At 41.9% G+C, this 23,738-nt stretch overlaps 1 protein-coding gene across 2 annotated transcripts in view; it reads left to right on the top strand.

Annotated features, from left to right (window-relative positions):
* ERBB4 (erb-b2 receptor tyrosine kinase 4) overlaps positions 1-23,738 on the top strand; it is a 399,492-nt gene that overhangs the window by 366,403 nt on the left and 9,351 nt on the right. For both annotated transcript variants that reach the window (XM_040604703.1, XM_040604704.1), the window contains exons 22-25: positions 93-239; positions 2,159-2,256; positions 4,585-4,755; positions 22,761-23,052. In XM_040604703.1, coding sequence (XP_040460637.1) covers positions 93-239; positions 2,159-2,256; positions 4,585-4,755; positions 22,761-23,052 — 708 coding nt within the window. The remainder of the gene's footprint in view (positions 1-92; positions 240-2,158; positions 2,257-4,584; positions 4,756-22,760; positions 23,053-23,738) is intronic.

Genomic DNA, 23,738 nt, shown 5'->3' with positions numbered 1-23,738 from the left:
GTCCAGAACTGGGCCAGTATACCATGCTGTAAGAAATTGTGAAGGAATCTGATTAGTATGACTTCAAATATTAACACTTTTTTTCTGTCTAGGGGTCACTATCTGGGAACTTATGACTTTTGGTGGGAAGCCATACGATGGAATCCCAACTCGAGAGATCCCTGACCTCTTGGAGAAGGGAGAGCGGTTGCCTCAACCTCCAATCTGCACTATTGATGTTTATATGGTGATGGTGAAGTGTAAGTATTTATCACTTTTAATATCCCTATGCTTATTGCAAGAGAGACACTGATTTAGAACTTGCACCTGTAGTCTCTTGACAATCCCGGATAATAGGGCAGGCTGCTTCAAAACAAAAGCTTCCAAAGATAGTGTAAATCCCATTTAAATACTGTATGCACGTTTTTTGCAATTGCAAAAGATATTAATTTAGCTGTGAAGGGTTGAGTTAGCTCAGCATCTTATTACTGTCAGATGGTATCTCGTATTCTTGCTGTGAAGTCAAAATTGTATGATTGTTATTGTAAACCCTTGTCATTTCCATGACAATTGATTTTGATGTTAAAAAAGATAGCATTAAATATAATTATGGTACATGGATACCCAGCCAGTAAAGGTTGTGAGGAGAAATGCTGGTTCCAAATACTGAAGGAAGAAAGCGTGGCTGTTTTATTGTTAGTAACAGGAATGGTGATTGCAATAGTAATAATAAGTAAAATTAAATTAATACAAGAAATGCCACAGAGAGGATCAATTTTTATCGTTCTTAGTCCAGTACAATAATTTGTGAATATTTTTTATTTTAGCAAAAAAGGAAAACAGTCTGCACATGTTTCTTGCTACCCTTTTATCACCAAGATACCCACACTAGTGACAGTATCCTCCAAGGCTATGCTTCTAATTTAAAAAGAATTAGGAACATCTCTCTGGTGTTTCTAACTTAATTTAAGTGAGATTAACATACAGAGATTTCATTCATCTTATATAGTTCTATCCCTTTGCTTCGTACACAAAACCACGGGGAAAAAAAGAAAATAAAACTTTAATAGGTAAATAACATATCTTCTGAAAACAGTTGCAGTGTGCATGCAGGTATGGAAATTGGCTGAATAGTGCAAGAGGTTCATGGTGGTTGAGTGCAAAAATGTTCCATCTGATAGGGTTTCTAAGGACTATGAGGCGAATCTTAGTGAACAAAAGGAAGTCCTAGTAGACTGGGTATTCTGGAAGAGATGATTACAGCTAGATGTACAGACTTAGTGCTGTAATGTTTGTGTGAAATTCTTTGTAAGCTGTAGTAGCTTTGCTTTTCCTGCATTGGTCACTTCTTCAGTTAAACCGCATGAAGGAGATAAGGACTGCTTTGTTTAGCCTTCTTAGCAAATGAGAACATGTTCTTGAGAAGCTGCTGATAGGATTTTCTATTAGAAAAAGCTGACACTGAGATAAACTAGTCGCTGGTGAGGACTGCCTATACTACTTCCTTGTTTTGCAGAAAGCGTTAGCAAGGATTGAGAATTGTTGTTTCTAATGAATGTTTCCTGGAGAGTGAAGGACAAAAGAATCACCCTTACTCAATTAAAGTAGCATCTAATGGCTTGTGTGAGGTCTGTGTTAATGATGCAGACACATGAATGCAGAATTACTGGAAAGGCAGATGTGAGGTCAGTCATCCTGTAGATCTGTTGAATAGCTCTTTTTAATCTAAGTCACTGTGGAACAGTAGGTCAGTTAAAGAAAAATCGTATTTAGTAGTAACTTTGTAACAAACCCACTAGACTCAGATGAGATCAGATTCATTATATTTGAGGTTGGACACATCTATAATAAAAGACGGTCAGCACTGACAATGTAAACAGGCATGACAGACACAGAGAATTGCAAGACATTGTTGCTGTCTCTGTTTTGGGGAATGGGGAGCAGGAGTTCAGAGCAAATTAAGAAAAAATCCATGCAATGTGGAACAATCTAGCCTTCTCTGGCCAAGACCAAATGTTTTCCATTTTAGGTGCACCATAGGGTTCTAGTTTTCCATTCTTCTGTGCTGCTCTTTTCGAGGACATCAAGGACGTCAAACTTTTTAAACATTTTTAAAAACGGAATAATTTCTTCCCTTGACAATTAACTGTTTTCTTTGTCATCTTTCATCTGTCCCCAGGCTGGATGATTGATGCTGACAGTCGGCCAAAATTCAAGGAGCTGGCTGCTGAATTCTCTAGAATGGCTCGAGACCCTCAGAGATACCTAGTAATTCAGGTAAGCAACTCTGCAGCATCGGAGGGAAGAAAAAAAAAGAATACTGTCTGCCAAACCTGACTGTTAAGGGGGTTGCCTTTGTATCTCTTGTGTTCAAGGTGCCCTTGAACTTAAGTAAGCAGTGACCACGGTATTGTACAAGAATGAAGTAGAATGGCCAGTGTCAGTATCTAAGAAAAAAAAAAAAAAAAAAAAAGAAAAAAAAACGAAAAAAAAAAACCCTGAAATTCATTTCCTAAGCTTGTATTTATGAGCACATATACAAAAGATCTGGCTTTGCAAGCTGCTCAGTGCTTTGCAGTTTCTCCTGAATCTGGGGACAAGATTTATCCATCAGTGGAGAGTGGACTTACTTTAGACCAAGGACTTGCTTGGTTCTGCAGTTGCTTGGGTTGGATCTTGGCAGATTATCCTGAAGAGACTCTTCCCTGCACTGCTGATGTCATAAGAAAGTTTCTTTTCGTAGCCTAAAGATAAAGATTTCTGAGAAGACGGGGAGTTGTGTTGCATTGGGGCATCTCATCCTAGAGAGCAGCTTCCCGCTGTGTAGGCTCTGTAGTGTCTCACAGTCCCTGTGATAGACCACACTGGCATGACATTAATCACATGAAACTGCACTATGGCAGCAGAGCAGTACCAGTATAGCCATATCTGTTGACCAGCTAGAGCTGTGTATGTCCTGAGCACAGGCAAATATGGAAATTTTTGTCCTTTCACTCCTACACTCTGCAGAAGCCTAGAGTTGTGTATATGTTTGTGACAACTCAGACTCAAGCCACAGAAAACGAATCTGACTATTTGGTAAGGTCCTTAAATGGTCCCAGTGTGTGACCAGTTCAAATGAAAATGAAAAATCAAACCAGTAAGGTGATGTTGAACCACCAGAGATAAAGCATTAAAATAGTTCGATCCAGGTAACAATACTCTCATGCTATATCTATCTGCTCCACATCATGGATTATGGGCAGAGATAGATCCAGCTGGTTCTTAACTTCACACTGACATAAGAGTTCATAGCTCAAGAACCTCCAGAAGTACAGTCACTGCCACTTTACATCTCCTGATTGCTTCTGGGTCTAGCACTAGTCTCACCGTATGGTGTTTCATTTCACTACATAGACATGCTAGCCTACTCATGGTGTATTACTACACAGTGTGAATGTAGGCTACCCTCCTTCAGCTTGAGGAGAAGTAAAATATATTTCAAGAGTAAAATACTAGTCCAGAGGATTTGTGGTGCTGAACGTGGAATTTCTCTTGCAGTATTCCCCACTGTTAAATTCTAAGTTCAGCCTGATACAAATGATTCTGCAAAATTCAGTTTGATTAAATTACTTTGTTAGACAAGGCATGTTTTCCTATTCCAAATACCGCTTCCTTCCCTTTCTCTCCCCTGCCCTTCCCTCCCCTGTTGTATAGTCTGGTGCGTATTTCATCCTTTGAGGCTTCTCCAGTGATCCTTGGAGACAGTAGAGGCCATGTGCTTCTTGAGGAGAAAGAAGGGTAATTTGCACTGGTATCTTTGCTGTTGTGACTCCTCATTCCCCCCAAATGCAGTCAGGAATGACAAGCTTGCTGTTGAGCTTTTAAACCAGTCTGCATGTACCCCATAGCACTGCCATCAGTGGGAAGCCGTTCTTTAGCCATGCAGTTCAGTTTAGCATCATTTCTATGGGGCTGTAAGGTGTTTGGGGCATGGGCTGCCTTTTGTGGTGTTTCAAAAGACACCAAGCAAAGTGCCATTTGTCTCTACAGCCTGTAGATTTGCCTGTAGATGCTATTTCAATAAAAATATGTATCATTGTTGTTGCTTTTGTCCCCTGGTTTGATTTTATTGCTTTCAGCTCTGTTAAATTCTGCAGAACTTTCCATGTGGGTGAGAGAGAAGTTTAGCCTCTAAGTCCCTAAAAATAAAAATTAAAATAACGCAAACACCCAGACACAGCAGATTCCATGCTATTCCTGCCCCTCCACACCCCCATGTCAGACTAAATAGCTGAGATATTTCACAAAATACATCAGGCCTTGACAGAACTTGGGTCAGAGACAGAGCTTGTGTGGGAAAAAGAAAGAAGAAAGAATAAAAGCTCAATCACAAGAATGCCAAAAAATGACTTTGCTTGATTTATGCAGTTATTCCCTTTCTGTCATCGTATTCCCAGTAAAAAAATTGAAACAAATGATGTGAATGTGATGCTTTAGAACAAACAAAGCAGCATGTGTGGTCCCTGGAGCCTGGCTGCCAGGGTATGAGGAAGGCTGAAGTTCCATGTTTGGTAAATTAATCCATATTTTGACTGTTTTCCTCTCCAAATACAATCTGTTTAGGGAGATGATCGTATGAAGCTCCCAAGCCCAAATGACAGCAAGTTCTTCCAAAACCTTCTTGATGAGGAAGACCTGGAAGATATGATGGATGCTGAAGAGTATCTTGTTCCTCAAGCCTTCAACATCCCTCCTCCCATCTACACCTCCAGGACAAGAATTGATTCCAACAGGGTAAGAGCAAGCTGTAACAGAAAATGCTGGTTATTACAAAAGCACAGGTCTAGATCTAAGTACACTAATCAAACACAGGCCAGAGTTGCCTTGGGAATTACAAGCTCCCATTGTAAGGAGAGTGACTATAAAAATGTTGTCACTGGGTTCCCTGTTCATTGTGCCTCAGTGAATTCTAAATTAATAGCTCAGCCTCGAGTGAACAAAGGCTCGACTGCCTGTCCTGAAAGCACAGCTGAGGCTTGTGAAGTCAAGCAGTGTTGTTTCTCAGTTGCGTACCATCCTGGCCAGGAAGCGCATTGCCCTGATTTGCCCATCCCTGCAATCCTGTTGCCTTGACAGGTTGGCACTGATGTAAGTGAGAGCAGCTGGAATATATAGATAATGCTGCTTTTGTGTCTGGAGCCAGATTTCAGACCCAGCCGCTTTTCCTGTTTATATGTGATGCTTTCATGGTCCTCCTTCACAAGCATGTGTTTTTACTGAGTATGTCACAGATATATGCCTGTTGATCTTTGTAATATCCCTGCCAGGGGAGGAAATGTTATTTTACGGGGGAGCTGAGGCACAGTATTCAGGTGGAATTCAGCTCACATAACTCTAACCATCAGGAGGATAGGGATATAATCTAAGCTTTTCATCTAGACTTCATCCTGTCATTGGAGAAGAGGGGGTGTGTCCAGTGGGTGATCATTGCTGCCTGCCTTGGACATTTGCAGTACAATATATTACTTTCTGGAAGTGTCTTTATCCACTAACTACTGACAGCTCCAGAGCAGTCTCAGACCTGCTGTGTGAGCTCTGGTGAACTGAATCCTGTCCTAAATGCCTTCAGCCTCAGTGCCACAGGAGCCTTGTTGCAGGTGGGGACTTGAGTTCAGCTTTCCAGAATGTGTTTTCACTCCTGAGCAACCTGCCCACAGCTCTGACCTCTGCCTATTCCTGTGCTTGGCTTCATCCTTTTAACAGTTTAGGTGCCACCTCTTCTCAGAAAACTAAGAGGTGGTGAATACATTACCGATGTGAGGACATTCGCACAACGTCAGATGTATTTAGTAATTAGGCACTAGCTTGTTTGTTTTCTCTCAATGCTAATTTCAGTGGAAAGTCACATTTTAAACACCAAGTGAAGTCCCATTGAAATATTGGTGTTTATTCCTCATGGTTTAGAAACCTTTTGGATAAATATCTTTAGCCAGAGTAGTTCCAGTTTCATACCCTGGTCTGAACTGATTACACCATGTGAGGCAGGGAAGAGGCAGGCAAAGGAGCTAAGAGTGTATAAACCAGGTCAGTATTCATGCCCTGACCATACACTGCTTGAAGTTCTTTTGCTGCTTCTGAGTGAATTGGTGCTTTTCTGGAATAAGGAAGACAAAATCTGATCTTATATAATAATATATAATAATAAATATAGAATAATAGATTTTTTTATAATATATAATAATATCTACTCAATTCATAACGAAGTTCCTACTGTTTTTGAATATGAGACTAGAGAGGACTTTGGAAAAGGCTGGGTTGTCGTCCCACTGGCTAAGCTGCATTCATGTACTATTTCTGCTGTGTCTTTGAAAGGCAATGAAGGGGAGATGAGGCGTGTTTTAGCAATATGCAAGAAATGTTCTCTTTATGGCAACAAGAGTTAATTTTTAGTGTTGATGTTGGTCTGAAATAAGTCAGTTTAACCTCTAGCTGTCTCTGGAGCGGTTCAGTTTCCTTTGCTGCCAACTTCTGAGAAAAGAACTAAGCAATAGTTACCTTTGAAAGGTACTCACTGTCACACTGATGTAAATCGCTGTAGCTTAGTTTTACACAGTGGAGTACCACCATTTACACCAGCATAGGGTTGAGAAAACAGAGTCAGACCCATAAGTTTTGTTATATTCATCTCAATTCCGTATTTTCTGGAAACACTGGGGTATATTTAAAGGAGAAAGGATGAGCAGGAAAATGTATTTCCCTTATCAACAGTTCCTTTTGCCCTCTGTCTTTAGTGCCAGCTGAGCAGAGGAGTCCACTACAGCTGAGGGAATTAATTCCACCAAAAATCCTAGAGTAAATGCTCTGAAAGGATCATTTAAAATGTGCTCTTTGGGCAGCCAACATGCTCATGAAAAGCAAACACCAGCATCAGTTTGTTGTTTTTATTATTGTTATTATTGTTATCATTATTATTATTATTATTAAATTCAAGTAACTTTCTCACAGCCTTTGCCCAACTTTACACCACACTGTTGCAGCTGCTTACACACATGTGATTGCCTTGAAGTCAGCAGAGCTGAAGAAAGAGACCCAGTGCCTTTATTTTTGCCACACAAAGAGACTCCATCACATTCTTGATGTGACGTCTCCTCTCTGCAGCTCACAATTTCCCATCTTGGTTTGAGACTGTAATCTTGTACCACTGAAGTCAGTGGGAGCTTTGCTTTGCAATTCAATTTAATGACAATAGCAAGACTGTATCCTTCTTTGAGTAACTCCTACTGCTGGGAATTTTTCTCTGGCATCATATGACAGTCTAACACTTAAATTTGGACTTACCCTTTGCCAAAAGTTTTCACATTCTGAGCCAAGTTGTCTGACCCAGGTAACCTCAGAGAGGGCAGCTGGGGGACAGAAAGCTTGCGACTAGCTCTGTATTTTTGCACCCCTTCCATCTTCGTAGTGTTTTTCTTTATAGTAGGGGCCTCTTTACAGAGGGGTCATTTTTAAGGCCAAAAGAAGAGGTGGGCAAAGGTTTGACCATTGAACAACCAGCTGATTTATAATAGCACTTTCTGGTATCACTGGAGACCGACTCCTGTCCCTTACAGGATTACCAGTAGAGTTTTGACTTGTCCAGCATCTGATCAGCTTCAGTCTCAGCTTTGCTAACAATTCTGCATCCACTAAATGTACTGCTGGTACTGCCGTAGAGGCGAGTATGTCTGGATTGCAGGAAGGCCACAGCACCATGTTGCTGGAGGGGCCAGGGGCCAAGTGAAGAGACCCATAGTATCTTAGCACTCTTGCTTTCCTTTGCAGAGGTTTTTTCTGGTTGTAATACGTTTGTTTCCTCTCTGTGCAGAAAGCTGTGTACTTGTTTGTTGTTTTGCTGAAGCACTCAGGTTCTTGGTACATTACCTATTATTCCAGTAAAGAAGATTCATGTTGATTTGAAACAAAATACCCATAGCTCCTTTAAGGTAATAGTGCATCTGCTGTGCGTAGTTCAGTACAGATGGATGTCAGCTGCAAGAATCACACAGAATTGAAATGCTGTCAGAGCTCTCTATCTGCAGTTGTCTGATTCTGTCTTTCTGTTTCCTTTGGATAGTGTGTGATTTATGCTTGTTTGGTGCAGTGAATATTAATATTACACAAACTCATTATGGTGCTACTGCAGCTATAGATGCCAAATTAATTGATACATTTTTGGTAGTTTGCATTCACTGTGTCTGGCAAATTGAATTTTATGGGGAGATTGCCAGGCAGTTTGGTGAAGGAAAACACACAGACAAGAGCTACACGATCTTTATGTCGTTTTCAGAGATCAGAAGGATGAAAGATACTGTACTTCCCATCTTAGTTGTTCTGATTATAGTTTTAGTGAAGAAAGAGTGGGTTATGTGATGGCAGGGTACCGTGTTCCTTCTCTGGGTGCGTTGTACTGACAGCTTTAGGTGAATGTTCCAGCGGTACAGCTTTACGGGGACAAAAGTTTGCAGGAAGAAAGCAGGTAGATCATGAGCCTCCTGACATGCTTTGAAGTCAGAGAATTAAGAGTAAGAACATTTACTTTCTAAGGAAATCTCTGAAGTCTCTCTAGGATGATCTCAGTCCTAAATCCTTGCAGCTTGTTGCCTGGGAGAGGCACCACTGAATGGGGTTTGCATGAAACACTGCCTGCCTTCTCCCTCCCATATGAAGAGGAAAACATATTTTGATATGAAATAATAGCAGAGACCTGCAGACAAGGAAAGAGGGAAGCCTTCTGGGGAGTTTCCAGCTCTCTGGGAAGTGTCACATCCTTCTTCCTCCAGGGATTACTGAGATCTATGAAGTTGGGAGGCTCAGGCATGGCTTCAGCATTTCCATCACACCCATACTGGCTTCACACTAGCACGTCTCTGGGACCTGTACTACCCTGAGCAGAAGCCTGCACATGCTCTAGCTCATAACGGTGCCCTCTGTTATGAAGTCCAGCCTGAGACTGATGCAACTTTAAAATACAAATTAGCAGCAACTTTTAAATACAAATTAGCATCCTAAGCTAAACCGAATTAATTCATTGCATCTGAAATTCTTCAGTTGCAATTTCAGCTCTTCAGCTTTTCCAGCTTTTATTTTCCATCGTCTGGAGATATTCTAGAAATAAGGAGTTTTAGCTCTGTGCTTCTGAGAGATAAGCTGAATCCTAGGCAGTGTTTCCATGAGCACAGGACCCCAGCCTAGTACTCAAGTGTCCTACATTCACAGCCATTAGATGATTCATTCAGGTATTTGTAACAAGTACTGTCCTGTGTGCACAGAGATAATACTAATACAGAAAGCACTCTGCGTACACCATGATGCTTTCTGCTCTAAATCCTTGGCTAATTCCTGCCGAAAACAGTCCATACTGTTTATTATTGGCTGATACTGTCCCTGTAATTTTATTCCATGTGCTATATATCATGGAAGCACCTGCTGACTCTGCAAGTAAATATCAAGCGCTTTTTTTTTTTTTTTTTTTCCCAGAGATGTCCAATTCACACGTCCAGGGAGACTGTTCTGCTTGGCTAAAGCAGACTCGTATGCCAAAAGCCAAGTTTCAGTTCCCTGCGTAGTGTCTGGTATGCCATTGCGGCAGTCCTGTTGCGGCATTAGGTCTGGTAGTCTTTCATAGTCTAACATCTGTATATGTCTGTGTATAAAAAGATTATTTCAGAGAGAAGGCAGGCAAGAAGCTATCTTTATGATTAATTTGTTCTGGTTTCTAAATTTGAAAGGTAGCCATTTTCAAATCACAAGATTACAAAGGAGGTGGTTGTTAGGTGTTTCAGATGTGTTTCATGTCAGCATGGCATCTTTCCTTCCAAAGCCTGTCATGGACAGTAGGGACTATTCACTCAGTGGGATCACTACCAGAATTAAGTGACTTTATTAGATTTGTTTAAGTAGTGGGGCTGAATTTCTTAGGCACTTGCAATGCTCTGGTGGAAGATCAGATCTGAGGTCTAATATGGCCTCCTTTACATACTGAAATACAGCAAACTGGGAAGGTGGGGGGCTGTAAGCACCCCTGTCTTCAGTTACAGCTGGAAGGGAGGATTTAGGAGAGCAGTCAGAGTCTGGAGGGGCACTTCCCAGTGTGTCAGCACAGCTGAGCTAGTGTGAGAATTACTGTCATTGCAGGTGGGGAGGGCTAACAGTTGGTTATAGCACCCTTTCCTCTTAGCAAAGAAGGTGGCTGGAGGGAGTCATGATTTGTCCATGAATCTCCTCGTGTCCAGGGCTTTAGTAACAGTTGGTGCCTTCCTGATCCCCATTTCTTTTTCTGTAAGAAAATGCAGTTAACCGTTCCTGGCCAAGCTCTCAAGCTAAATTGTTTCTCCAGGTGTGTCCTGGCCATGGTGGGCTGATGGCAGTAAAACAACTTCATCCTAAAGTCAATAGATAATTTGTGTGAAGGCTAGATGGGGCCATTGCAAGCATTTTTGTCTAACCTTCTGGCATAACATAGGCCAGAGTCTCTTGTCTCTTAATTTCTGCATCAAGTGCAGAAATCCTGTTTGAGGTAGAGTTTGTCTTTTAGAAAGATTGTCTTCATTATAGCAAGTGGGTTGGAAAATACATCACAATGTTAAAAAGTCTCTTTAGCAGGGTTTGGATCCTATTACTGTCCACCATGCACCCTTTTCTGTGCTAGATTAAGGAGCTTCCAGTTATCAGGAATCTCCTCTGCCTATGGGGTTGAGTAGGGTAGTCCTATTTGTGTGTTGTTAAAGGACAGTGATGCCTCTTTTTTATTTGGTTGGTTTGTGGTGTTTGCTACCCTTTTCTTCTGCAATGTCTTCCCGAAAATAATATGACCAAATCTTTCCTTAAATTTGATGCTTATTCCTGCAGTCTGTCAGGTTGTAGACTTTTTTATTTATTTCCGTCCTGTTTCTTTAGTTCCTTTTCCTTAAAAGGTGATCAAAAACTTTCTGAAAATCTTAGTAGTTACTTTTTTGCCTTTCTACTGGACTCTTTCCCTTCCTGGTGCAAGTGTTGTGATGAAATCTCCAATGCCAGAACAGATAAACTTGTAAATTGACTAGACATCGTATCAAAGCTCTTCATAGCATTTCAGAAGATTACACTGACACCAACTCTATGTTAGCTCTCTTGCTTCTTGAAAAACTGCTTGATTACTTGGGAAAGTTTGTATTAATCCCTTCTACATGACTTTCATTAAACACTGCATTTTGTGTATTTTCCTAGTAGAGTCTTGGCAACACTGTACCAGATACTGCAGTTGCTGCCATCAAACCTTTAGGGTAAATCTGGAAGTCCCACCAAGTTCGCTTTCAAGATCTCAAATTCCCATTTTCTGCTTCTCCAAGTTTTAATGACATCCTGGTGGTAGAAGGTGCCTGTCTGTTCTGCTGTGCTTTTTACATTAAGCAATTCTCAGTGGCTGTTAGTGTTTTGTTGGTGTCTAGTTGACCATCACAAATATTTTGCCTGCTGTAGCTTTCTTCTTCTGGGAAATTCTGCTGCCTCTGTTTCTAGGTGGTTTTTGTGGGTTTTTTGGAAAGATAGATAGCACAAGGCCATCTTTGTCTGTGAAAAGCAGAAGGCGAACCCAGACTGATGCTAGTCAGTCTAATTTCATTGCTCGGGGTGAATGAAGTAGTAAGAACAAAAATGTAAAAATACACTGTAAAATACATCAGATGAAAAAAATATTTCAGTCTCAATAATTTACATGAAAAAGGAAAGCTTTTCACAAAATATGAATCTTTAGAATATGAGTATTTAAATATCTTTTTTAAATGTGCGAAGTTTGCCAAAGTAGAAAGAAGGAAAATTCATATGGAGAATTCAAAGAGATTAGATGATGCCTGGCTCTTCACAGAGAATTCTTTGAAAGTGCATTATGGCAATTAGTTTCTTGCTTTGCAACCAGGCCAGCTGAAATCAGTGGTATTTCTCAAGGAGTAAGCCCTTCTCAGCCTGAATAGTTGATCAGGACCAACTTGTCAAATTGCCTCATGGTTTTGCAGGCCAAGTGCCTTAAAACACAATTTTTTTAATGCCTTAGCTGTTTTTCTGTCACATTCAGTCTCCTGACTTCAGGCATGTCAATTTAGAGTCAGACTTTCTAAAAGCATTGGTTGGCATTTTGGTTTCTAGAAATTGAAGATATATTTAATAACAAATCACCACCTCGCAGTACTTCCTGGGGAGACCTACCACAAGTGAACGCTCAGTGGAATGGGTGGAAACGACTGTAGCTGTATATTGCTTCAAACCTTGATGCTTGACATGTAAATTCATTGAGCTTTAATATAAACTGGTTTAAAATCAGACAGCATCTGCTTAATCCATGAATAGCTGCTGGCTGTGTTAACAGTCAAGAGAGCTCACAGCTGATCCATTTTCTTTTCTCTTGTGGAAAGAAAAAAAGTCAATAGATATAAAGAGAGTAAGTAATAAATATTTCTACACTGCACTGATGAGGCATTCTTGGAAAACAGCAAGCTAAACAACTCTACGTAATTCAGTAGATGGAAAAGTGGACTAAGAGTCAGGAAATAATTATGAGAGCTGGGAGAAAATTTTCCTTTGCTAACAAGATTTGAAGCATAAATTGTTGGTGAAAAATACGCATTTATAAGGAATCGTATGATTTTCTTGAAATAATAAAAGCACCTGAAAATACAAGGGGCCATGATTTGGAAATGCACCTGGCAGGGCTCCAAGGAGGTGTCACTGAAACACCTGGCTGCCTGTGACAGTTGGGTCTCCCAAGCCACAGCAATGGGACTCAGGTGATAATGCTTTGGCCATAAGGTGGCAGGAGGACTCTGGAGCATCCTGTGTCGAATACTGTACTTTCTAAACATACCTGCAATGGAGATAAATGCCAGCACAGCCTAAAGTGGCCTTTGTTAGCCACAGTAAAGAGTCTGTCTTTCCTGTTAAATGCTGCGGTAGGGGAGGGGAAAAAAATTCTCAAAGCTATAAAAAGACTCTCCAAAAGATGCGGTGGGGAGAAGTGGGAGGAGGCACAGATGAAGTTTAGATTTAGAATGTTAAAAAATGATTATTTTATCCAAATCAGCTGGATAGTTATTTCTTTTAGTGTATTATTGCCACCAGAACCAAAGCCCTGCTCTAAATCAACTCAGCGTTTCATCAAGAAGCCTATTCTTTGCTATAAGAGACCAAGAGTGCACAATTATGGGTTTCTTTTCCCCCTTGCATAATAAAATTGGGAGATTATCATCAAGTTTCTATTCAGATTTTAGGAAGGCTTTTTTATTTTATTTTTAAAACCCATCTTTGTCTGTAAGAGCTCCCTGTTCAGGCCAGCATGCTATAATGATTACTGCTGTAAAGGCTTCAGTGAAGATGTGCTCTATTTCATTCTCAATGAGGGTTGATGGCATTTTGAGAGGCTCAGAATATCCTTTGATTACTGTACAAAACAGACTGGGGAAGATGGCAATGCAGCGTGCGGCATAGGAGGGGGCTGCTGCCCTGAGTATTGCTCATCAGCTTTCTTTTGTGCCTTTTTTTTTTTCTTTCTTTTTTTTTTTTGTCTGCCGTGTCGCAATCACAAATCATGACCGTGTTGTGGTTTTGGTCCCATTTCCCATCCTTTCCCTGTTTTGGGATTTGAAGCTTGAGGTTTGTACAGAAAAGGAGCTGCTGCTGTTCCTGTGTTTTGGACAGATGCTACAGCATATGAGCAGGAGCAGTGCCTTGACCCTTCTCTCCCACAGAGAATTGTTAGAGTAGCTATGAAATGGTATGTTGTCTCTTCCAAACTGTGGGGAATTGGCCCAGTGTTAGAAGGTGCTATTTACTGTAAAACGTCTTGGAGAGTGTATTAAAAAAGGAGTGACAGAAAGCTAGTCATGGGTGACAGGAGGGATATGGGAGTAAAAGAGATTGAAAGGGAAAGATAGACACATGCAAGCTGTCTCTCTTCCTGCTGTCTTGTCTGTCTGACACCGTGCGTGAATACAAAATAATAGGGGAAGGGAATTCTTGCAGCTTCATTCTTGTGTCATGCTTAGACCAAATTACATTGTGCCAGCTGAAGTCTGTTTGCTGGCCATTCTGAAGGTTGGAAGGTTGAAGGTTTCTGGTATCTGGAGGACAGGGGGTGTTCCAGGTAGTATTTTTAGATGCCAATACAGTGGGTGAATGCTTTTCTTCCCAGCCCAGGTATAGAAAAAACATTTCACCCATGTTTCCCTGTCACCGTGTCTGGATACCTAGTTTTGTGGCCCCATCGTGCATCTCCTCACAGATTATTTTCATTGGTCATTTTGTAATCTTTGATTCCTCTACTTGGTGAAGTATTTAGACTGAAAATATATGGTGTATATCTGCTAGTTTCCAGTAACAGCACAGGAAATATTCTGTGCAATATTTAAGTATGTCATTTCTTATACCGTTATGCCAAGACGGTTAGGCATGTTTTGTTTGTGATATATGGCGTTTACTGTTCACAGTCCTAGTTAAATCACTCTTACAAGGCTGTATTACGATTTGGGTATCCCTCTGCATATGGACTGCTCTAAAGAGTTTATAGAACTGAAAACAGACTGCTGTTAGGAAAGAAAATTGTGCAAGAGAAAGTTTACATGATGTATCTGAAGCTGTGAGGTCAGTCAGTGCTGACCTGAACCCAGGTCACCAGTGAAACATCCATACTAATTCTGAACAAGTTTAGGATGTCTTCAACCCACCATACTGCCAGGACGTGATCTGGCACATCCAGATGACACAGGCAGCCTATGTGAACCGAGTTAGAGCTCAGGCTCAGCTCCAAATTTTACCACTCCTCTGACAAACAGTAACCAGAAAAAACTTATGTGCAGGAAATACTTATATGCAGAAAAGACTTATTCCTTGTTTCTTCTATAGTTATTTTTTCCCCCTCACTGATCTAAACTGGGTGTTTTGTGTCCTGATCGTGGAAGGAGCAGTTGTCAGAGACTGGAGCAAACATTAGCTAACATAGAATGGTGCTTACATTCTTTTCTATACTTGTGTATCAACATTCCAGTTAAAATGTTTACACCTATTCTGAGAAAGGGTAGTGCTGGAAAAGGGACTGGGACATCATGGTTTCCAGTAAAGATTCATTGATCCTCAATGGAACTTTATGACCATTGAACTAAGGGCATTGTAATTTATTGCGTAGCTACAGTCCACGCCCTGTGTATATTGTTCCTACCTTTTATTTTGTTGTTGAATAATAGGCTTTCCTTTCACTGGAAAAATGTACATCCCGTCTTGCTACATTAACTCAGATGGGCCATATTGCTGTTTGTTGCCTGAAACAGGTGATGTAAGAGACACATACATACATATCCCAAACCAGCTGCAATGGATGTACATCTCTGGGATGCTGTGATTGGTTTTCTGTGTGCTGAAATGATACAAGGTGTCAGCAGTGACTTTTGCCTAGTGCCAAGCCGTGACACTTGGCAGTGATGCTAATGGGAACTTTTCTTCATAGTCCTAAAGGAGAGTACCCAGCAGGGAGTGGAGTTCCCTTAGGCAGGGACAGGAGCCCATGCTAAGCAGAAGAGAGAGCATGAGGAATGCCGTACTTCGCACTTGCCTTGGGTGCTTCGAGCTTCAGGGATGGATGTGCTGTAACTGTAATGGCCTGGGGGTGTCTAATCCTTTCTTCTTATATACGGTCCTGCTCTGAGCAGGGGCTAGGACCAGAAATCTCCAGAGGTCTGCAAAGACTTCTAGCTATTACTATACCACAACAGCATTTCATTTCTATTTAACATTACGGAGTGATCTCGTGGTACGTATTTTTTCTTTCCTTTGATTTTCATCTCAGATGTGTTTGCTGTGGGCTATCTGAGGCAGGGCATAGTAAGCTGTTAGTTCTGTGGTCAGAGGGAAGCAGGACTGCTCTGTAGCAGAGGTGGCTGCTCTCCTGGGGTGGTGTTTCGTATTTGAATTTCAGTTCAGATCAGTTGTAAATACCAGGCTGCTCCCTTGAAATGTAGCTGGAGTTTGCTTGGGGCTGGTGGGACAGCTCTGTGTTGTGTGCTCTGCCTGCGGCCCCACCAGAGCATCCCAAACGTATTATTCAGATCCACTCACATAAATCAGCTGTCCTTCCTAGAGAACTGCTGAAATCTTGGTGCTTGCAGCAAGACCTGCTCAGCCTGGTATGTTAGGAGGCTGTGGTTTGTGATTCAAGCGTGGATACTGACTTGCTTTCAAATCAGGTAAACAGTTTCTAGGGAAAGGAAAAGAGGGGGTAGCAGATCATGCTTTAAAATAATATTTTATTTATTTTCTGTTTGGTAATAGTCCTGTACCACCCATAGTCTCAGAGCAGCATCACATTGCTGAGTACCTTCAGCATTTCTTCCACCTGAAATCTGCTGTGGGTGCAGCTGTCGTCACCGAAGGGCTGGTGTGGGATGAACTGTAGTGCAGGCAGGGGGAGGAACACAGCTCTGGATGCCACACTCCAGGCATGATGCTAGACCCAAATGAAAAGAGACAAGGCAGAGGCATATTCACACAACTACATAAATATGAGTGGCAGGCCCCAACAAGGCTTTGATTTCATTACAGTTTAATGTGCAGCCAGAAAATATTATGTCTCTGCTATAAAGGAGGAGATGCTTACCTTTGGGAGATTTTAGAAGCAAGGAATTGGAAAATGAAATTAATGAATAGAAAGCAATAACACAAGCCAATATTCACGGAAGTGTTATTTACCGCTCTTTTATCAAGGCTTATTTTACACAAACGTTAGTGGTTATAATAGCTGATATGTCATTGGTATTTTAATACCAAAGGGCCTCTAAAAAGGTGTTAGGGGACATTTGCTTGTTTTTTATCTTTTCTCACTGATGTCATGTTTGTGCCTGAAATTCAATCGTGGTATAAAGAATGGAATCTCAGGCATTTCTGGTTAGGGCTGTTTATGGGCAGTTAAAAAGGCTAGGCTCCTTCTGGAGGACACTTAGAGTTTAGATGTCAATGGATGTGTGCACGCCAGAGCTAGTGGATATAATGCATATTACACGATCAAAAGGAGGTGAGTAATGATTCATTTTTATTTTTTTTCCGGTATGCAAGTTGAGACATTTTAAGCAGTCTTATGTAATGAGATCTTTGAGCAACCAGCCTCTGAAATCTCTGTCCATGTCAACAAGCTAGAGATCTTTATCATTCAGGTCAGAATTTCAGGATCAGAAATCCAAAAACCTAGATCTCAGAAAAGGAACATCAGCTCTGTATTTCAACATTGTATTTCAGATGCAAAGCCAGCAACAGCAACAATGAAAAATTAACAGAGTAAAGTGGATTACACATACAAATCAAGCTACCTAAGTTTTACTTGATAAGGTCCAAATGTATTTTCTGCTCACAGTGTGATTCATATCCTGACCGTGTTCTGGCTGGGGGTAGTTGTCTTAGAAGCCTGCAAAATCATGACATCACATTGCAATTAGCAGGCAATGTAAAGACATTTAAACATTTATATCACATTTTCAGCCCCACTAATTGGCATGACAGCTGTTTGCTTTGCCTCCTTTTTTTGGAACAGTGGCCACAGGGTATTAACTCATGGGGAAAACAGTAAAGAAAAAAACTAATGTACAGACAACAGTGGTTTGGGGAAGAGCCAAGATGTAAGGTTCTGTGTTAAGCATGTTGTTGCACGATACCTATGTTTAGTACAGAGCTAAAGGGGTGGCATGAAGAAAATCCCATTACTGTGATCTTAGTGGGCAGGTCACTGACTGGGAAGGGTCTTGTCAGCAAAAATGCATTAATGCTAGTCCAGTCTCTCCTGACTTCTTGGGACAGGGCTAGTCTAAGAGGGCCTGTTATGTTGTTACAGTTGCATAGTGTGTGATTAAATCTTAGAGTCCTGGCCAAGAAGATTTAAAGCTAGGACAGTGGGTTTAGCCTTTTGTGATGAGGGTGGAGCAAAGCCTGCCCACGGATAGATAATGTGGCCATCCTAGAACAGTATTTTTTTTAAGTTGCTAATCATCTAAACATTTACTGGCAGAGGCGCATAGCCCTCTGTGCTGAAGTCAAACATGTTGACAAAAGACTTGCTTTTCTAAGTTACTTTTAAGAGATCCCTGTGAGCTGTGAACTAAAAGGAGTTCAAGACAACCCTCCCCTTATTCATCTAGAATCAGTGAACCACAAGTTGAAATTCATGGGAGTGCCCCTGTGAAAATAGAAAGATGTAAATTAAAAGTGCGTAATATAGCATGGTGTAGTACCAAATAGAAAAGGAGTCGTTACAGTCACTGGTTTAGTGTCTGTAAAAAGTGGACAGCAGTGAACTCTAATCCCCAGCACATAATACTAAGACAATATTGCTACAGCTCTTTTCACTCTTGCATAAGCTGGAGGGCTTTAGCCACCTTAGAAATCAAAAGAAGCAAACCCCCTCTTCAGAGTCTCGTAGCCTGCAGGCGGGAGGGAAGGAAGCTGGAGAACTTTAAAGAGAGGTAGAGGATTCCCAGTAGAGCTTTGGGATTCCTCACCATTGAGAGAGCTGACTTTCTAGTCACTGCTTTGTATTTCTTCTCTGGATCCTACCTGTAATCATCAGTGTGCCTAAATCTTCACCATCTTCTATGGACCATAGTTTACTACTTATCTGTCTTCACAACTTCCTCCTCCATCTTTTTGGAGTAGGCAGAAAGCTTCCCTGAATTCAAGTAAAAACAAGATCAGAGGGCAAGGAGAAGGCAGATTAAGTCTCCTGCAGTGCAACATCCTTTAGCTATCAGCAGGACTTTGAACTAGCATCTGGCACGCTCGTGGGATGTTTTTAATCCATTTGTCTAACACATTATGAGTTGCAACCTGTCCTTGCCCATGTGTCATTACAAGTGGACTGTAAGTCTGTGGTGCAAAAGAAAGGTGAGGGATTTCAGGGGGGATTTGACCTCTGCAATCAAAGCATCTCCAGTTTTCACTGTGTTCCCTGTTTAAAGGGACTTTCCCAGTTATTCCAAACAAGCCTTTTGCAGAAGACTGCAAAGTTACATGCTTGCTGCACAGTCTGTATCCAGATGTGTATTGATGTCTGTTCCCTTTTAAAAAGTAATCTCCAGTAAAGTGTTCCCTCTCCTGTTACAATCTTCTTCACTCTCAAGTGCGATCATCTCAGCAAGGTAACTGCTGACTTTGGTTCTTCCTTCCCTCCTTGTGAACATCTCTTGGCTGTTGCTCTTCTGGATACAAGTACACTTTGCTTGACTGAGAGAAGGAGACCATGCCTGGCTGGGGCAGCACTGAAGCTTCCAGGCTGATCCAACCAAGCCCTCTGTCATCTGTCTGTACTGCCTTACACAGCACTTTCTTTGCAGTTGGCATCATCCTGGCTTGTCTGGCTGTCAGCAGCCACAGCTGAGCCAGAGAAGCCAAAGTTGCTCCCAGGCCTTGGGCTTAAGTTTAAGCTCTGCTTTTCAAATATAATGAGCTCTTTGGCAAAAGCTTAATGAAGTGAGTCACAGTTAGGCTAGACTTCAGTGGTGTCTCAGCCCCTCCTCCCTCAGCCCTATTACCCATGCACAGAGCCCCTGGAGCTCCCAATGGAGCTCCCACTGGCTGCACAGAGCAAAGCTCTACCACTCGTGCTAAGGGAGAACCAGTGGCTGCTCAGCTCCCTCTGCACCAGCTGAACCAGGCCTGCATTGGGCTTTTTGGTTCAAGAGCGATTTGCTGACAGCAGAGGAGATTCAAGTTCAGCTCCAGCCTCTAGAGAAGTATTTCAGTGCTTTCAGACTGTCTTTTGTCCTTGTGCTTCCTGTTTCTCCCTGTTGCATTTAGGTCTTACTACCATCTCCCTTCCTACTCAGCCTCCTGTCACGTGCTAGCCCTTTCTACTTCCTGGCACCTCACAGTCTCTTTCGCTTGCCATTGCCTTCTGTTCCTTTGCAAGGCACCATTCCCTAGCTCCTGACCATCCCTGCTGCCAGCTCCTCCAGCATCACTTTCCATGTAAGCCTCTCAACTGCTCCGCAGTCTGCTCAAACTGCTATTTTCTTCTCTTCCTCCTCCCTGGGCACTGGCCAGGGGGGTTATTGAGACCATGGGATAGATCCCCTCCTGTGTTTCCTTCCAGCATTTAGTTTCGCTCAGGAAAAACAGAGAGTCCTGCTCAAGCTTTGCTAATGGGTGGTGCAGATAGACAATTCAGCTAACAAAGATTTTCCTGTGCTTTTGTAATTTGCAACCTGGAGTCTTTTTAAGTCATAACTTGGCTAAATAAGGGCAAATTTTCATGGGGCTGGTGAAAAGTGTATCTCTAGCTATGGCTCATCACTGCATTTGCACCTCAGAAGGTGTTATATCTGAGTAACCAAATGCCTGTGGCGGTATTTCAAATGGAAAGAAATGGGTGTATTCTCCATCACCAGAAAAGGGTCTTCAGGCAGACAGTATGCATTTTTAAAAAGTTAGGGGGTTTAAAAGTTTTTTCCTGATGCAGGTATTTTGCTTAAACACAAAACATTCTTTTATAAAATAAGACAATTTGACAGTGACCATCATCATCATCCTGATGTTTTGTCAAGGAATTTATAAGGGAAAGATTGACTGTAGAACATCCAATCCTTACTATGTGAGGATGCATGTTGTCTTTTAATTTTGATATGTTTCTTGGTGTGGATGTGGTTTTGAAACAGGTTTTGGTTACCGAGATAATTTTCTAAAGTGGAGTATTCTCAGGGTGGTTAGACGTCTTTCCAGAGGCAGTTTTTCCTTCTAGTTTATCTCAAGTTTAGACCTTCTTTCTTCAAACCCTTTTTCTCTCCCCCAACTAGGAGATAAATGAAATGTAATAAAGTTTTTGAAATAAAATGGGAAACAAAGAAATTATGATGAACTGATCTTTCAGTGTAAAAAGTAACATTTTGGCATTAGAAACCCCCATGAAAAATAAAATTTGTTTTGGTGTGGTTTTATTTTCCTCAAAAAAATCAGCATTTCTTCAATAAAAAACAGGCTAGTTTTGAGAAGCAGTAATATATTTATTATATATTATATAAATGCAGATGCTGTGCTGGTCATGTTACAGCAGTTCAGGGTCCACAGGCCAGTGTACAATGGTTCCAGAAACCAATATCATAATGAAGATCTCTGCATAGATACTGCAGACTTCTCAGTAAAACCCCTTAGCCTGTGATACAGAGGTGACATTAGAAGGGTGAGCAGGACTGTGGCACACTGGAGTCTTGAAATCCAGGTGCCGCAGTGATATTTGGGTTTACCAGAACTTAGGGGCTGTTTTTACTGGGATACTAAGCTAGCTGTGACCGTCTAATTACAGTCCTGCACCCTTCTGACCTCCCAGTTATTCCTCTCCTGCTTTGTCCCTGGGAAAGCAAGCCTTGTCTTGGAGCTGGACGCTGCTTTCTGCACTTCTCCTGCCCTGTATTTCCTCTGAAGTTGATTGCATCGTCTGTCATTCTTGCTGTACAATTTGCCTTTCCAAAAACGAAACAGGAGACATTTGCAGGGTATATGGGAGCTGTCAGCAGGTGTAACATGGCACATGCCCTTACCCAGCAAGAGGAACTCGGCAGCCCTCCCTAAGACTGGTGAGGCACACAATTTGTCGATGTTGGTGAGGTATTTGCCGTGACTGAATTCTTTGATTTTGGATTCAGTTAGGAAATCCGATGTGCATGTTTCTCCCCGTTAGCTCACAGCTCATGTGACTTGTTTCATTCGTGTGACCTCTTATTACATATCCATCATTCCATTTTTCTTTCCTATTAGAGTGAAATTGGACACAGCCCTCCTCCTGCCTACACCCCTATGTCAGGAGTAAGTATTTCACATTCAGCCTTCATCCTTTAGGATTTCCTCCTTCCCTTGCTTCATACTTTCTGTTTCAGACCCCTTTTTCCTAGCCGAAAAGCTAACAGTGAATGAAGTGTGTATATAAGCAATCAAATAGTCAAGATCTCTACTCAGCCTGGATTCATGTGCAAGCTCTATGGACCCACACCTAAAATTCTGCTAACTTTTCTTGAAAGAGCATTTAGGTAACAGGCTTGGATGAATCTGTTCATTTTTCCTTCCTATTTATAGGTCAAAATTTCCTTGCACACCCTAGCTGACAAGCAAAATGGTAGGTCGAGTTGAACCGTTGAGTTGAGGTACCAGCATAACACAGTTCACCAGCCTGAAATGCACTGCCTGGTGGAATTGCATAGTGTTTGGGTGGCCATGTGATTGTCGCTGTAGGACACCCTAAAAGTAGCCCCCCCCCCAGAATAAACGGAGTTCAGAGATGATCGTGTCCTCTATCCCCAGTCTCCTTTGCAGATTTCCCTAACATGAGGTTTAAGGGTTTTGTTCAGAAACCAGGGGAGATTGCCAAAGTAATAGAAGAGATAGCCTGTTTGCCTCTTGCAGCTGTGTAAATCCAGCCTCCACAGGTCTAGGCAGGAGACAAGTTTTCCTGCCCCATTTCCAGCCCTGAGCAGCCAGCTTGCTTCCCTGCTCCCCTCGCTGCTCTGGTGGTGAGTCCCTGGGAGGGGAAGCCAGCTCAGCACCACTGGGCAGACAGATACTTTGCCAGTCCGCAGCATAGCCTGTGCTGCTGCTGATGCCGCAGCGCTGGCAATGCAGCAGTCTGCAGGATGGACAAGGGTACGCCTGCCCCGTGGAATGCATCATTGAGCAGTTGAGGCCGGAAAGGCACAGGAGCCACAGAGGTGACATAGTGTTGAATATTCTCTCCCTTCGGAGCCTCCTTTCCCATGCTGCCTTTTCTTTTTCAACAGAACCAGTTTGTGTATAGAGATGGTGGCTATGCTGCAGAAGTGCCGATGCCATACAGAGCTCCTGGCTGCATAATACCAGAAGCACCAGTTGCTCAAGGGGCCACTGCTGAGATCTTTGAAGACACCTGCTGTAATGGCACGCTACGGAAACAAGTGGCAACCTTGTCAAAAGAGGACAGCAGCACCCAGAGGTACAGCGCTGATCCCACAGTCTTCATACCCGAGCGGGTCGTGCGAGGAGAGCTGGATGAGGATGGTTACATGACGCCGATGCGAGACAAACCTAAAACAGGTAAAAAATTATCTTTCTGGAGAAACTCCTGGTCTAATCTGACCACTTTCTCTCTTTTTCTGTCTCAGCAGCTTTTCACCAAAAATGGCTTTATTGAGTAACCCAGCAAGGTTGAAACATTCTGACTAGGTTAATAGTTCTTTGCATGGCAATTCATTTTGCTTTGCTTATTTTTCTACTTAGAAGAGCTTAAATGTGCCAATATGTCAAGTCTGGTATTTCCCCCTTTTAGTTTTCTTTCTGGGAAATGAGACAGGAATTAAAAAAAAGCCAAACCTTCTTGTAATCCCAACACAAATCTTCAGTTTTTTTCCAAGAAAAGGATCTATCTTTGGCCAGCCGTATTCTCCACTTTGCTTTCTTTATTGATCTTCTTTATCTTCATGGCATTGTGCTTGGTAAATGTCATGTTGAACATATCACAGAACCAATACACACACCTGGCATTTTATACCCAAGAGAAGTTTAGGATTGAAAGAACAAGATGTGCTTCAGAGACCATCACTGCAAGGTGAAGTTTGCCTAGATCTGTGCCAGCTCAGATTTTTATGCTTCCCAGTTCGCTGTCATTCATTTCTTCCTTTTTAAATAGTGACAGCAGTCATTTAGATGTAAGGGGATGTGTCATTAGTAATTTGCTTTCAAACCTTTGCATTAGCTTTAAATAAACTAATTAATGCAAATGT

Source organism: Falco naumanni, chromosome 8, assembly GCF_017639655.2.
Source record: "Falco naumanni isolate bFalNau1 chromosome 8, bFalNau1.pat, whole genome shotgun sequence".
Taxonomy (NCBI): Eukaryota; Metazoa; Chordata; class Aves; order Falconiformes; family Falconidae; genus Falco; species Falco naumanni.
Note: the sequence above shows the minus strand (reverse complement) of the source record. Positions and strands in the feature narration are given on the sequence as shown.